At 39.4% G+C, this 17,251-nt stretch overlaps 1 protein-coding gene across 1 annotated transcript; it reads left to right on the top strand.

The window, feature by feature from the left end:
* The first annotated feature begins 1,898 nt into the window (after positions 1–1,898).
* On the top strand, positions 1,899–15,607 carry LOC125258260. Its single transcript, XM_048175158.1, has 7 exons — positions 1,899–1,956; positions 8,124–8,190; positions 8,349–8,542; positions 9,127–9,281; positions 12,454–12,872; positions 13,015–13,223; positions 15,104–15,607. Exons 2-7 carry the CDS (start codon positions 8,175–8,177, stop codon positions 15,299–15,301), a joined length of 1,191 nt encoding a protein of 396 aa, XP_048031115.1. The 5' UTR covers positions 1,899–1,956; positions 8,124–8,174; the 3' UTR covers positions 15,302–15,607.
* Positions 15,608–17,251: the final 1,644 nt, after the last annotated feature.

Here is a 17,251-nt window from a genome sequence, read left to right as displayed (position 1 = left end):
AGCCGCTGTGTTCTGTGATTTTTACATACACGTTGTAAGTGTCCGATTTTTCCACAGTTGTGGCATTTTTCATTTCGATAAAGACATTCTGTGGGATGGTGGTTGCCTCCTCCACAACGGTAACAGTTGCTTTTATGCTTGTTAAAAGGTTGCTGGACCCCTTTTTTACTCCTGTACTGAGCATTTTCCTGTCCTCTGTACTTCTGCTTGCCCCCATAGACATTTTGCACCTTATGCACACTTGAGTCCTTTATGGCTACCTGAGCACTCAGCTGCTTGGTATCTTTTTGCGCTAATTCTAATGCAACAGCAACATCGCAGGCTTTTTTGAAGGTAAGGTCCTTCTCTGACAGTAACCTTCTGTGATAAACTTCTCCTGCAAGTCCACAGACGAATTTGTCTCTAAGAGCATCATCCAGAAATGTCCCAAACTCACATGAACTCGCCAGACGTTTTAAAGCCAGAATGTAATCAGATATTGTTTCCCCAGGACTTTGGTTGCGTTGGTAAAATCTGAAACGTTCTGCAATCAGAATTGGCTTGGGCTTAAAATGGTCAGAAAGCGTCCGAGAAATTTCCTGGTATGATAACTCAATCACTTTTGCAGGTTCCACTAGACTTTTCAAGAGGCCATATTCGACTGGTCCCAAAACACTCAGGAAAACATTTGCTTTTTTTCCACTGTCAATTTCATTTGCAGCAATCCATTGCTCAAATCTCTCCAAAAAGGTATCAAAATCCTCTTTAGTACTGTCGAACTCAGGCACTCGTCCTATTGTGGCCATTTTCCTTGGTTTTATTATTATTATGTTCCTTTCCTTTGTAAATTATTCAGTCTTTCTCTTTTCTCTTTACTTTTCAATACGTCAATTATGTGCAGTGAATGTCAACAGACCAACTGTTACCTTTGTGGCTGTTGTAATCATTTCGTCCTCTAGATGTCGCCCTACTCCCACGAGCTCAGCGTGTGACTGACTGTCGCTGCCTCCGTGGCCGTGCACGTTCGTTTGGCTGCAAACAGTTTTCTTTTCCTCTTCTATGCCGCTTTTTTGTTGGATTAGCCGTGCTCATTCTATGCACTAAGGCTTCTGAAACCACCTCGTCGCCATTGTTACGTTCTACTGTACAGAGGAAAGTCGCGGACAACCATTTCACTGCAGAGTCTTTACTGGTGAGTGCTTCCGTTTTTCGCTCTCTCAGTTACACTGCCTTGCTGATCCAACCAACGTTCAACACATGGGAAACTACCGTAGTGCATAGTATAGCACCGCATGAACAATACATTACAGCGACAAAGAGCCAAAACCTCCGGACTGCAGCTTTAAGTTTGCTATTTTAGATTTGTGTACAATTGTAACATGATTGTTCTCTGGAGGTGTAAACTTATTAAAGATATTATTATTATTATTTAGATTTTAATCACAATTACAACACATGTTACAACACAATTACAACACATACAACAATTGTACACTGCATATATTTAAAAATGTAAAAAAAAAAAAAATGTCTTTTAATGCACAAGTCATACATTTGAACACTTTCTGAAAATAATGGATCTTGAGCTGATCATGTGATGAAAGTCTGCACTTCAAACATATTTAATTAAACTGTAGCCTTTTGTAATTTGATTTTAGTTAGTTTAACAGATATTTTGCCAAAGTTGTGAAATATTTTTAGTTTGTTATGAAACTGTATGGTGGGATTTAAGGTCTCAGAGTGAGAATGGTTTGAATATTCATGATCGTCATAACTTCCATTACTGTGAATGCGCAGTTAAGGGAAACACTGGAAATGGGAACAGTGTGTGGGAGGAAATTTGGCCCCAGGGCCTTTGCAAGTCATAACCAATTCCTGATTTACCACATCGTCATGTGATATCTGATTTGAAGCATAAATACAGCTGTCTGTAAGCGTAAGACAGCTGAAGACTTTCAGGAGAACACAGAATATACAGTAAGTGTGTTATACTTTATTCACAATTTACTTTAGGCTACACCAGCTAGAATTTATTTTTTATTTTGGCAGATTGTTTGCCAATTGTATAATCATTTTACTACAAATTCCATGGTTACCCTAAAGTGTATGGAGCTAGAAAAATGACAAAATGATCTGAATTTGGTCCGTGTAACGCTTCACAATTCAATTTTCAGACCATACAATGCAAATGCAAAAATGAAAAATTGAAACTAGACGTTCATTTTTCCTTTTTTTCGGTTACATCATAAATGGATATTTGCCATTTTTCCTCCCTTTTTTCAATTTCACTTTTGCAAAATGATGACTTAAGAAACAATCATTTGAATAAAAGAAATTAACCGATTTTCTATTTTTCCATTTTCTGTCTTGTAATGGACCCTTCGCTAAGCCCCGCCCTCCTTAGTTACTGTTGCTACGCCTGTCAAGCTTTCGCGTCTGGCAAGTCATTTACAGTGTGTATGCACCGGTGTCAGACATTTTCAAGGAGATAATTTGTCATTTTTGGCGAACAGGTGAAATATCTGAGAGAGCAAGACAAAAGGGACTGCAGTATGCATTCGAGGGATATATCCACGACATAATATGCAACCAATTAGAAAATAATTTGATCAAAATTGAAGCTAAAGCTCCCAGCGCGAGCAGCAGCCGTCTCATACGCTGACCATTCAATTGGGAAACACACAAATTATTGAGGAAAAGCTTTGTTCATCCACAGCAGGTTAAGTGAAATTTGTGAAAATAACCTAATAATTAAATCAAACAGCTTATCCATAAGTATTGTGGAATAAACACAAGACGTTATCTGACCACTTTGCAATGATAACATTCTCCCGCTTATATTTTTAGCACGCCAGGCTAACGTAACTCCGTCTTGCCTTTAATCATTTTATTTCACGTTCAAATATATGAATTATGAACAAAGAACCGTCATTATTTCCAAGCAATGATGTGTTGAGTTAGCTAGCTAGCTAACCTACCCGTCAGGTTGTCCTCCCGGGCTTACTGCATATGCATACATCAATATTACATTATTGTTGTCATGATAAATAACACAAAATTACTGTATATGCACTATTATAAGGGTAGGTTCAGGGTTGGGGTAGGTGTAGATGGTAATAAAGCCATAGACCACGTTAATATCACGCTGGAAGCACAATCTGATGGGTAACGTTAGCATTTTTCAGATTTTGCTAACGTTACCTATTGTTTCAATGGGAGGTAGCAAAATCTGACAGGGTAGCACAAATTGTCAGAACATCGGCATTTCTCCCCCTTGGGTTTTAGGTTTCGGGAAGGGAAAAAAATTCCACCACCACGTCCAAACTTTTAGGATACCGGGTATCAGGTTAACACAATCCATAAAGCACAACACTTCGGAACGTTCCCTCACTCGAAAGCTTGACAGACCTCCCGTGCCTAGTAACGGTTGCTAAACCACGATTGGCCTGTGGCGGTTTTCGGGCGTGGCTTAGCGAAGGGTCCATTTGCGCCGTGGGCTGTACCATTAGCTCGGGGGGGGTGGCCGCGGACTGCCGTCATCTCACTGATGTAACTGCTTTCTTTACACTGCATGTTGAGGAGCAGTTTAAAAGAAGTTTTCACCCGAAGTGCTATCATTTTTAATTATTAATATAATAACTGTGCTTAATATAGACAGTCCGGACAGGCCAGCGCGAGCTGGGAAAAGTAAAATCACGGTGGGTTGGCTGATTTGGCATGTTGCCCAGCTTGTTTGTATTTACAATTACTTATTCGTTATTATTTTATTTTATTAATATACAATACCCTTTGCCAGGGGGTGCATTTTACTTGGTAGGCTACAGTACAACCACGAGATCCCAGTATATTTTCAGAGGGATAGGCTGACGGAGGGCAGCTGGAGCAGCAGCGCTTGCCAAGATCCTTCACGTCAATATATGAAAGATAAAAAAGACTACCAAGCGAAAATATACAAAACATTTATAAAAAAATATACAAAACATTGTTAAGTTTTTAGCTCTTGTTTGTAATACAATATTTGTACAGTAAAAATGCAGATGTTTTCTTTAGCGGGCATCGTTCGTTACCACGGCAACCGCTTGAGCTTCCGCACTTCACACGCTTCTTATTCGCTTAAAATAACCTTAAATCCAGCACAGTTATTAACATTACAGTAGAGGCGGTTCGCCGGAGATGAGGCAAATCAAATATATCTATGCTGCAAGTCAGGAGCACTATGATTTATTTTCCATTGTTTTAATAAATAAATACAAATACTTTGATTTGGCACTGCCCATCTTGTTTGTAGTTATTTATTGACTTATTCGGCATTATTTGTTGCCTGTGGTGTATCCAAAGGATTACTGCGAGAATCCAGCATTTGATTAGCCTGACTACGTCAGACTTCCTACTTCCGCTCAATTTCATTTCGCTTCTGTACTCAGTCTGAGACAGCTTCAGAGCTTTGTGTTTCCCACCGGTCTGAAAACAGCCGGGCCAATCAACGAACAGAGGGCGGGCTGAGAGCCATGACGTAGATGCTAAGCGCCGAGTTTTACATTGTAGGTTAGAGAAATCGAAAACCGAAGCGAGACACGGGATGTAATTCGCTCTGTTATGGAGAACATTCAACTCTTTTTCAAACGGCATTTCGCTCGCATCATCATGTGTTCATATCTGTGTCTGTGAAGTGGCTTGCACTTGACCACGGGCGATGCAAGTATGCGCCGAACGCGTCTTTCCGCTCATGGAGTTTCTTTGAAAGGCTCGCGGGAAAGGAAGTAAATAAATTGCAATGGACATCGGGAGAAATGGGAACACGGGGGCACCGCGACGCAACCGCAAAGGGTAGGCTACTTTAACTTTCACGATAAAAATGCACGCCACTGATAAGCCTTGTAAATGCAGTATTACAGTACACATACCAATTTAACGCGCAGGTCTCCTCTCGTGCGTCCTCCTCACTGGCTTTCAGATATCTGTTTTATAGATGTCATCAATGCTTTTACCTTTCTAGATGTATTTACCGAAATCAAAAAAGTCCATAAACTATAAATCCTCACGAAAACTTAATTCAAGTCAGCCCAGCTTGCGCGTCAACCTGAGAGATCAGCCTTCAAATTTCGGTTTGGCTTGATTGACATAACGTTTGGGCATGATCCTAAAACGTTTGCACTGATCGATGGTTTGGATGGTTCTCAGTTCGAGAGCGTATCATTGATTGTTTACGAACGAAAGCTCACAGAAACGTGAAAATGAAAATGGTCTCATTTGAAAAAATATCCTAAGCTAAAAGATGATGACAACGGTGCGCATGATAATCGTGTAAAAAATCCCTTATTCAGTGTTCAATGTTGACAGCTGTGTGTGTTTACAACAGGTTTATAGTGGAAGTTCAATCATAGTTTTGAGTTCGATGCATGATGTCTGTGCTTCGAAGCTGCATAACATACGTCATAACTAAACGTATCTGATTGGCTTACGGGTAACCAATGATTTTAAACTTCAGACAAGCGCGACCTAGCGAGAGAGTAAACACTTCTCTATTATGCCATTCCAGACTCTGTCTACGAAGCAAAGAGAAGTAGCAGAGTCTGGTATTACCAGGCTAGCATTTGATAATGAACCGATATAAATCTTATAGGCCTATCTTGACAGCGCTATAGCTAGCCTATATAAAATATTTTAGGCTAGGCTAAAAAACGAGAGCTAAAACCTAACAATTTTTAAAATGATGCTCAATTTTTTAAAATATATATTTTCGCTTGGTATTTTTATCTTTCATATATTGACGTGAAGGATCTGCAAGCCTGCCCTATCCCTCTGAAAATGAACTGGGATCTCGTGATTGTACTGTAGCCTACCAAGTAAAATGCACTCCCTTAACAAGGGCATGATGTATATTAATAAAATAAAGTAATAACGAATAAGTAAATACAAACAAACTAGACAATATGTGCCAAATCAGCCAAGCCACCGCGATGGCCAGTCCAGACTACCTTATATTTAGAACAGTTACTAGTATATTAATAATAAAAATGATAGAGTGAAAAGATGATCCTGTGTGTTCAGTCTTTTAAACTACTCCTCAACATGCATGCAGTGTAAATAAAGAAGTTACATCAGTGAGATGACAGCAGTCCGCGGCCACACCCCCTTGCTAATGGTACAGCCCACGGCGCAAATTGCAAGACAAAAAAATGGGGAAAAAAAAGAAAATCGGTTAATTTCATTTAGTCAAATGATTGTTTTTTTAAGTCATCATTTTGCAAAAGTGAAATTGAAAAAAGGGGGAAAAAATGGCAAACATCCATTGATTATGTAACTGAAAAACAAGAAAAATGAACGTCTGGTTTCAATTTTTCATTTTTGCATTTGCAATGCATGGTCTGAAAATTGAATTGTGAAGCGTTACACGGACCGAATTTGAATTGTGTACATTTAAATTATTAGTGTCATTTAACAGAATTGAATATTGACTGCCATTTTATATAGATTTGAGTTTGAATTTTTTTAAACTTGAATCCTGGACATTTGATATTTAACAATTTATTTTTTATGCCATAATTTTCCACATATGTATTTTCAAACAGCGTATTTTTTGTACTGAATTCTTAGACTGCAAATATACACTTCTTAAACATACAGATTCAAGTTTTCAACATGAATAACAAATTCAAAACATTAAATTCAATATTCTAAAATTCAAAACAGAGAAATTCAGAACGTACTGAAAGTAGGTCAGAGGTCTAACTTCCGGGTTCCACAGGGAAGAGTAGAGGATCTTGAGAAAAGTCGCAGTTTGCGTTTTGGCCAATTACAGAGCAGTTATTATTGTTATTTTATTGCTGTTTTTCTTTAGTTAAATTAATTTACAGTATATTTCTGTTTTTCCATGATTTTATGGTAATCTACTGGTAGCTGTGGTTGCCAGTAAATTGCTGTTTTTGTTTTGTTTTTTACAGCAAGTTGCCATAAATTAATTAACAGTTGATACTATTAAATTACGTTTCACATTGAGTTTTTTTCATCTTACACCTTTAACCCTTTTAACCCCACAGCAAAATCTTAAGTTTAAAATGAACACTTGTATGTGTCCACACTAAAGAGTGTTAGAGTAACACTGAAGTTAATGAGATAATTAAGTGATTAATTAAGTGATGAATGAGAATTATTGATGAACACCTGCTGTTAACAAGCAGAATCACTGAAGGGAAAGAAACAAAAAGAACAGAAAAAAGACAAGCAGAAACATAAAGACATTAAATCTCTCAAAGTTAAACAACAAAAACAACATTACCAGCTTCACTTATTACTAACCAGATTGACATTATTTCTGTCAGACGTCTAACAGTTCTTATTGAGAATCAACAGAGCTTCAGATGTTGTTTTGTTTCGTTTTATGTTACCGTGATGGAGATCAGTGTTTGCTTTAGTTGGGCTCTTAAACCTTGACTGTTTCACTTTAATTTACTTTGGCTGCTGTTACCATGTGTATTCAGGACACATTTGTTGTGACCAAAAAGCCATGAAAATTTGTGCTCAGGTGGTTTGTTATGTTTTGCTTATAATCATCATAATGTAATGCATAAAGTCATCTTCTTTATAAATCTTTCCAATAGTGTGCAACGTTAGCTTTAGCCCTGTTATCTGTGGAGCACACTATCAAACTCATTCAGAATCGAATGTAAACATCCACAAAATACATGCCATACTTATGTGATCTGATATGCTGCATCATGAGCAGTTTGTAATGACATATTTTGAGAGTTATATTACCTGTGTGAACTTATTGTATTGTCTTTGCAATGTATTATAGAGTCGCAAGCTTGGGGGTGGCGAGCATGGGCATTTAAAGGTGTACACACACAAATCAGAACATTTTTAATCCCACCCCAAAATAGGCATGGTATAATACAAAATCTATGGGGTATTTTGAGCTGAAACTTCACAGACACATTCTGGGGACACATTAAACTTAAATTACATTTTGTGAAATGGAGACCTTTAAGTAAACTTAAGTTGCCTTTTAAATTTAAGTATATTATATTATCTGCAACGTTTTAAAAAGTACACTTTTAGTACAATTAAGCACACTTTTCACAAGGGGAATTAAATGCAATCTGTTGATTCTACTTGCATCATATCTTTTGTCATATTTTTAGAGACCGTACGGTTGGACGCATTACCAGTCTTCGATCAATTTAAAAGAAAACATGGCCAATAGCAAAGGTGAGACACTTTACATTTTTTAAACTCAATTATTTACCCTGAAATAGTAGTTCAAGACAATATAAATAAATTTATAAATAATTGTTATGACACATTTCACCCATTAATTGAACCCCAGAGGTTGTTGAACATCACTAATGCTCGGTTTGGTGTCTCAGAGGTTGTCGTCAGTGATTCTCAGTTGAGTCCAGACTTCATCCAGGAGCTTCTCCCGTCTGCGGAGCGAACGGCTCTCCTCTATAATCTGTCATTCTTGTGTCTGGGAGGCTTCCCACAGCTGGAGCGTATGATCAGAGACCAAGCTCTTGAAACACAAATGCTGTTCGGATCCTCTGAGGCTGTTCTGCTGAAGGTGAGGCTAATTGATAGTCCTAATAGTCTACTAATAGATGATTAGTAATCACACTAATTTATAATTTTTCCCAAATTTCAGACTTTTTTCCTCAGTATTCTGCATGTGAAAATAAGCTGTTATAGATACTAGTGCAATGGCCAACAAAAAACATATTTTATGAAACCATAGATGGTATAATACATGGACATTTTGTCCGTGACGACACCCGTAGGTTTCTGAAAAGCCTTTTTTTACATACAGTGACAGCAGTGGCAATCCAAGTGGCCACAGCCTTAATTATGCAGAACTTAATATAATTTAAATGGATGAGTTAAGTCACCCCTTAACAGTTATCATGAAGGGCAAAATTAGCTATATAGACCAAAACCACTTTGTGTACCAGGCTGTAAATGTGTTTTTTCTGCTGTAAAGTTTATTAACATGGAGTGTCTATGGGATTGACTCTCTTTTGGAGTCTGTCTCTAGCGGCCAGTCGATGAATTGCAGTTTGTCACTTCCGTGTTGGTTTCAAGAGAGAGAATGGAAGGTTGATACTTGTATGAAATTATTCTTGTGGATTAATTATCCTCGTTTTCTTGTAGTGTGCCGGCACGAGTTCCAACCTGGTCACCTCGCTGTTCCCGATACTGATAAAAGCTGTTGAGAAGAACAAACCCGTACTGGCTGTGATCTACCTGGAGAAAGCCAGAACATGGATCGAGGACATCATCAGTGCCGTGGGTGACATGGTGACGAGGTGAAAACATTTATGAAGTTTAGCATTTCAAAACAAACAATCATTTTCCCTATTAGTACACAGCAAACAAATGATTTTCTTAGACTTTTACTCACATGTAAACATTGATCAGCTCAAAATAAACTCAAAGTGCTGCATAACCAGTGAGGTTCATTCTCGTGTTACACAGCACGATTGAGCTCCCAGAAGAGGTCTGATCTGTCATTCAGGTTAGGTTGAGCTGATCAATGTTTTACAATGTGAGTAAAAGCCTAATTTAAATCTGTAGCAAGCAATGATTGAAATAATAAATCAATGTTAATGTGCCGATGTTAACCTCACTGAATCAATATCACTTTTGCATCCTCAATTAATGTTGAATAAATGTTGAAATTTCAACAAAAAAATCAATGGTAATGGTACTGAATCAGTGTTTGCACTCTCAGAAAATGAAACAACTACAACTGACTTAAAGCCACACAGCCTGAAATCAACTGAAGATAAAAGAAGACAATAAATTTCTCAAGATCTCAGCAGAAGTTCTTTCTGAGAATTAACAGAGGTTTAGATGTTGATGTTAATGTTAATTCTCAAAAAGAACTTCTGCTGAGATCTTGAGAGATTTATTGTCTTCTTTTATCTTCAGTTGATTTCAGGCTGTGTGGCTTTAAGTCAGTTGTAGTTTTCTGAGAGTGCAAACTGTCACGATCACTAGTGAGAGTGCCCTAATCAGTCACTAGAGGGCACTTTGGATCACTCCTCCAGCCACGGTGATGGAACGGATGGCTCTTGTTCGGGCGGTGCTGGCTCTGCGACAGGAGGGGAGAGAGATAGGGTGTTTTGCCCAGTTTTTCTGGACATTGTCAAGAGGGCTGCGGTATAATGAGGCGTTAAAAGGGGTTTTCAATGGGTGCCTTGATTACCCTCGGCCTCAGTGTGAGTTGGAGGGGCTCCAGACCCTGGATTTTTGGGGCTTTGTTGGCTATCTCTCCCACAAGAGTCGTTTGGCAACACATGCTCAGCCAGAGTCCGCTCCAGCCCGTGAATCCACTCCAGAGCCCGTTCCAGCCTGTGAAGTCGCTCCAGAGTCCACAGAGGAGGTGGGCACAGGTTCACCGCCTAACTCACGGAGAAGGAAAAGGAGGAGGAGAAAGGCTTCAGTCAGTTCTCAAGGCCTGGAGGTCTTCCCGGAGCCCGCTCCAGCCAGTGAGTCCGCTACAGAGCCCGCTCCAGCCAGTGAGTCCGCTACAGAGCCCGCTCCAGCCAGTGAGCCCGCTCCAGAGCCCACTCCAGCCAGTGAGTCCGCTACAGAGCCCGCTCCAGCCAGTGAGTCCGCTACAGAGCCCACTCCAGCCAGTGAGTCCGCTACAGAGCCCGCTCCAGCCAGTGAGTCCGCTCCAGCCAGTGAGTCCACTCCAGAGCCCACTCCAGCCAGTGAGTCCGCTACAGAGCCCGCTCCAGCCAGTGAGTCCACTCCAGAGCCCGCTCCAGCCAGTGAATCCATTTTGGGTGAGCCACCGCCTCACCCTCATAAGCGGAGGAGAAGGAGGAAAAGGGCTTCCTCCGTCTTACAAGGCCTGGAGACCACTCTAGGGGTTGTTTGTGGGTTCTCCAAGCGCCTTGCCCTGCCAGCGCCAACGAAGCGCCTTGCCCTGCCGGCGCCAACGAAGCGCCTTGCCCTGCCAGCGCCAACGAAGCGTCTTGCCCTGCCGCCGCCCCCAGCGCAGCCCGAGCAGCCTGCTGTTGTCCCAGAGCAGCCCCAGCCTGAGCCTGCTGCCTTTACCGAGCTGTCCGCTCTCCCTGATATGGCCACAGAGCACCCTTGGCCAGCCCTGCCGCCGCCGCCGTCCAAGCCTCCGGCCCTGCCGCCGCCATCCAAGCCCTCTGCCCTGCCGCCTCTGCCCAGGCTATCTGAACCGTTGAGACCCGCCTGGTCTGTTCCTCCAGCACCGCCCTGGCACTCAGCCAGGAATCCAGACCTGCCAGTACCCGCCTGGTCAGTACCTCCAGCGCCACCCTGGCACTCAGCCAGGACTCCAGAACTGCTGGAACCATTCTGGTTAGTTCCTCCAGCACCGCCCTCGCTATTTGTTGGGCACCCTGGATCTGGCCCGCCATCCCTCCCCCTGATCCTCCTCCTGTCCACCTCCCTGAGTTGTGTTTTTGTTTTTGTTTTGTCTGGTAGCCGCTCCTTTGAGGGGGGGGTAATGTCACGATCACTAGTGAGAGTGCCCTAATCAGTCACTAGAGGGCACTCCATCCTGGACTCTTGTTTTCACCCCATGAACTACATTACCCATAACACACTTCCCGGACTGATTATCCCACGTCATTGCACACAGCTGTTTTGTGTTTGTTCATTAGTGTCTATTTATACCTGGTTTGTCTCTGCCTTTGTTATGGTGTCTTCACGAACGTTCCTGGTTTCTCTGTTTTGGTTTTCGTTGTGTTTTTCTTGTTTTGTGTACGGACTGTTATCATGGATTTTGACCCTTGCCTGTTTCTGGATTTACGCTTTGGATTACCCCAATAAATACCTGCAATTGGACCTACCCTGTTTGTCTTCATGTGTGCCGTGACACAAACGTTGATTCAATACCATTACCATTGATTTTTTTTTTTTTTTGTTGAAATTTCAACATTTTTTTAACATTAATTGAAGGTGCAAAAGAGATATTGATTCAGTGAGGTTAACGTTGACACATTAACACTGATTTAACATTTTTTTCGATCATTGCTTTCTATCTGGGAAGTCTCTTCAGAAAATTTGGACTAAACCACTTGATACATATAAATTAGCTTTCTGATTTCTTTATGAACTTTTTGAAGTGTCAAAGATCAGGTTTCAAAGGCAGAGAATGGAAGGACAGAATGCTGTCAGATTTTTCAAAAAGATCTTCATTTGTGTTCTGAAGATGAACGAAAATCTTTGGACGACATGAGGGTGAGTAATTAATGGCAGAATTTTCATTTTGGGTTGAACTAATTCCAAATTTAACGACAGACTGAGAAGAGAGGAGCTGCAACAATGGAGAAAAATAAGCATTCAAACATGAAAACCTGTTCTAGTAGAGCCCAAAGACAATATCAAGACTGTGTAAAAGGGCAGAATAGGTCCTCTTAGAGAAAATTGTTCAGTTGTTATGCTTGTGAAATCCAGACTATATCACTGTACATGCACCCTATTTTTCAGGTATGAAAAACGAGCCCAAAGTGTGAAAACATGCACCAGTGATGTGTATCAAGAACAGAACCAGACTGAAGGAAAAATAAAGGAACACACTGTCGAGATGAAGGCTCTGGAGGATGCTCTGGACAAGCTTAAAGTGGAGCTGAAACAAAATGAGAGCGAAATGGAGGCAATTGAGAACAAAATTAAAAAAAACACTGAAGAGCAGCAGGATCTGATCGAAAATAATAAATACCATCAGTCTTTTTTATGGGGCTTGTTCTCATTTGATGGACACTATGACAATGATGCTATTATTGCTAAACAAGCCGAACAGACCCCTCTTATCGCTAAAAAGGACAGTGTGCGAAACAAAAAGTGGGAAATTAACATCAAACAGACTGATTTTCAGCTGAAGTTGGCCAATTGCAAAATAAAACAGGGTGAGAGTCTCTTTTAAATCATGATCATAAACACACAGTAAATGCATCAGTGTGCACATCATGCTGTTTAAATATTCATCACAGCCTGAAGGCTCCCAATGATCTCTCATAAATCAGAATCTGTTGTATGTTGTTTGTTCAGGTGAGATTCCCAGTCCTGTTCACCTGAAGCAAGCGCAGAAGAATCTTGATCAAATCCGACAAATTCTGGTTGATCTTAATAAGTTCTGGGAGAAAGTGTCTGCTTTGCTAGGCACACTGAAAGACAAGACCTTTGCTGGAGATAAACTGATTGAATACCTGGAAGACATGAAGGAGGAGTTTCTGGAGTCCATTGAAGAAGCAAAAAAGGTTAGTTAGACGTTGAATAAATGCTTCTGGTGAAAGTTGGGTCACACTTTAGATTAGGGTCCAATTCTCACTATTAAATATTGCTTCAAACTCCTAATTACTGCTTATTAATAGTTAGTGAGGTAGTTGAGTTTAGGCAGGGGCGGAGCCAGACGTTGTGAACATTCGGGGCTTAGCTCAAATATTTTGCCCAATGACATTTTAATTTTCTGTTAACAGCTTTACTGTCATGAAAGGAACTTTGTTGTAGAAAATGTTCATTATTTCCCATAATAATTTGTAAAACTATGTTTGGTGTGCCTCCTCTAGGGGAGTCTGGGGGCATGCTCCCCCAGAAGAAAATTTTGTACATTTTAAGGTTAAATGCATCAATCTGGTGCACTTTGAGAGCTCAAAATTAAGAGCTTCAACCCATGTACAGTATGCAAATTGACCAAAGAAACAGCATTGACTTGTACCTGGACATGAAAGAGGGTTCAAACATCTTTTTAGTTGTGATATTGTCTCAGTCTACATTGTGTTTTAGGATGCCAAACAATTATTACAATAATATAAAAATAATAATAGTGTTTTAGGTCTATATAATTATTCATATGACAGTTATATCCACATATTGTAACAAATGCACTCTAAATTAAATTTAAAAATAAAAATTACACAACAGTACACAAAAATTATTTTACACAAAAGTTACTTTACACAACAGAATAGGGAAATTACAATAGCCTACTTTTGTAGTAATTAATAAGATAAATCCTTACGCTTTTATTTTGATCACCAGATCACCAGTTGATGTCGAGCAAATGTGCGCACTTCTCTTTAAAACACGCAGCACAAACAGACTGTATACTTAATCGCTGTATTTTGCTGTTTTATAAAGGCACAAAGCCATATCACGGTTTCGATTTTAGCTCGTTGGCAAAATACAACGTTACAGACCAGCTATGTATGTTTTAAATTTTCGGTTCATTATGAAACAATGGCGGCAGCACAGGGTCATTGATGGGAAACAATCTGTGCTAAAGTTGTCATATCAGTTATATCATAACAAAAACCCTTCAACCGGACCGAACGAGCGTCTCGAGGCCTGCCGCTGCTCTGAGTGAGTGACAGGAGGCGTGTCTGTGTTCAGCTGCGGGTGAACTCGCTGTCGGAGAGAAGAGAGAAAGCGCTGCCGGTGTATGGATACTGTAGAAAAGCGGTATTGAACTGCTTAACGTATTTTAATAGAGATATATGTTTAGAAAATTATAATTTGACAGCACTGTTAAGAAACCTCAAACCTGAAAGATTCGGGGCTTTTGGAAAAACATTCGGGGCTCCAGCCCCCTTAGCCCACCCCTAGCGCCGCCCCTGAGTTTAGGTATTGGGTAGGATTAATTGATGTAGAATACAGTCATGTAGAACAAAGGGTTAGTTCACCCAAAAATGAAATTTCTGTCAATAGTTACTCACCCTTGAAAGTGGCTTCAGAAAGCTCTCAGATTTCATCAAAAATATATATTTTTTTGTTCTAAAGATGAACGAAGGTCTTATGGGTTTGGACCGATATGAGTGTGAGTAATTAATGACAGAAAATTCATTTTTTTGGTGAATTAACCATTTAAAGTCACCAAGAAATCAATTATAGAATACTGAAATGTTTATTATAAATGATTTATCCGTGCAGATCACTATTGAAGTTGAAATTGGTCAAATTATTTTGAGTTAAAGTAATGGAAAAAAATAATGTTGCCATGACCTTTACTAATAGCCAAATAAAATTTGAATGAAAAAATTAAATATGTAGGGAATAGTGAGTGATTTCAGGCACGTCATGAGTGTTTGTCGATGTATTTTTAGTGAGTGTGTTTTGATTAATGCTGTCTTTAATCTTTCAGTGCTGGAACAGGTTTGGTGCAGGCTGTGAGAGAGCACAGGGCATCTTCAGCGTTCAGTCAAAGACTGCATATAAATTCCTGGAGATCAATCCGTCTTCACTCTCAGAGGCTGAAAGGAATAAGCAGTACGAGTCTATCATGGAGAAGCTGAAGAAGATCAATCCTCAGGCCTCGGCCAAAGCCGCCATCCCTACATGACCGACAGAGATCTGATGCTTCTTTCACACTTTACACGCTCTTTATAAGGCATACACATATTAATGCATACAGCATCTTGGCATTTCTGTAACTCTTTGTAATCTTTACAACTGTTCTTGCACATGTTCAATTACAGTTCCACATACATATATACTTTAGGAAATATTATTTCCCCATTTCTATGTCTCAATTTATGACTATCTCTCTTAAAATTGCTTTGCATTTCATTATGGTTTAATGATCTTGTGGTGGGTCTGGTCACATGACTGATGTCTATGTCACACAATAAAGACTAAAGACATTAAACATTTCATTGTAGCTTAATCATTCAAAAAGTCTTTTTCTAATGTTTCAGTGTACATCAGGGGTCACCGCTTCCATCTGGACAGATTCAAATGAGAGGTGTATCAAAACACTGTGGCTTTATCCCAGCTAACAGAATTATGTTATAAGAACATTCTCGAACTATAATATATAGTGTTGGTTCTGGGAACATTACAAACGTCCAGTTTTCTTAATGTTACAGGAACATTTTTATAAGGTTATAATGTTCCTCAAACATTCTTTCAACTTAATTTTGATTTAAAATTCAACATTTTAGAAATGTTAATTTGTAGCCTAACATTCCAAGAACATAAAATGTACAGTTTCCTTAATATTAGTAGAATGTTATTTGATGTTCCTGAAATATTCTTTCAATCATTCAAACACCTGCTGTGAACAAGCACTGAAAGAAAGAGAAATAAACACACAAACTAACTTTCTTCAACCACAGCCTTAGATGAATTGAAGATAAAAGTTTAGATGTTTGGTTTGAGGTCACCATCATGGAAGCTGGTTGTTGCTTTAGTTGAGCTCTTGACCCCTGACTATTGTAGATTTGCTTCTTTAGCAGCAATCACAGGTGTTTTCAGAAAACATGTCTGCATTGATAGAGCAGATCAACATGTCAGTTATAACAGACAAACAACTGAATTAAAGTGGTTTAAGTCTGTAGGCTGTCTAACGGATTTCAGAGTTGTGTGTGTGTGATTACGAAGTTGAAACAAAATATTTTATTCTATATGTATATGTATAACTGGAAGCAAGAATCATGGAATCAAATATGAAAATGAATAGACAAACAGAAAGGAAATTGTGGTTGACTATCAGTCATTAGGTTCCTATCAATTTTGGAATATAGAACAATTCAAGTTTAATATAAAGTATAATATATGATGATATATGAAGCATAAAAGTACAGATTTGACGAAACTGTTAGTAAATTAGCGAACATTTTCAGACAGCAGTATTCTCACATGGCCCCTAGGTGTCAGTGTTTACTAATTCATTCAACAATCCCTTGCAGGTCGTGAAAGTTAGTCAAATGTAAGCCTATCACTTTTCTAGAATTGTCTGTAATACAAAATATTAAAGTGTAGTTGACCCTGCACACTATCATTATGGTAAATGATTGTGTTTAGAGAGAAATCCATCATCAGAACTTCTTGTTTTGTAAGGATTCAGTTGTTATGTGACGTGTGAGTCGCTGTTGTCATGGTGAATTTAAAGAATGGAATCCCTCTATAAGGCGGCTTTAACGCTCCATCACAGTTCCATCGCTAGAGCAGACCTCTTTAACATACACTGTAAAATCTAGACAAACAGTTATATAATGTATTTTTGGTCACCAGCAGTCACACATGCTTCCACTGCTGAAAAATAAGACTAATACTGATGTATACCAGTGTTTCTCAACTAGTTAAGCTGTGGGACCCACATTTTCACATTTCTCATTAACCCGTGACCCAAATGTATTTCTCAAAAATGGTTGACACCCAATTAATGTCCCATTTTAATTACCATAAGGTGTAAGAATATCACTAACACTGATGAATAAACAATGTCATGTAAAGTTATTAAATAGCAGTCCCAAAACTAGTTTTTTTTAATACATTAAAGTTAGAAAGT

Source organism: Megalobrama amblycephala, linkage group LG22 (genome assembly GCF_018812025.1).
Source record: "Megalobrama amblycephala isolate DHTTF-2021 linkage group LG22, ASM1881202v1, whole genome shotgun sequence".
Taxonomy (NCBI): Eukaryota; Metazoa; Chordata; class Actinopteri; order Cypriniformes; family Xenocyprididae; genus Megalobrama; species Megalobrama amblycephala.
The sequence above is the reverse complement of the archived record's forward strand: the minus strand, read 5'-3'. Positions and strand labels throughout refer to the sequence as shown.

What these genes read in the sequence shown, in the direction of transcription:
- LOC125258260 (XM_048175158.1), top strand. An exon ending in CTGAGGCTGTTCTGCTGAAG is followed by an intron (nt 8,543 to 9,126) that starts GTGAGGCTAATT and finishes GTTTTCTTGTAG; the next exon opens with TGTGCCGGCACGAGTTCCAA. An exon ending in CCATTGAAGAAGCAAAAAAG is followed by an intron (nt 13,224 to 15,103) that starts GTTAGTTAGACG and finishes TTAATCTTTCAG; the next exon opens with TGCTGGAACAGGTTTGGTGC.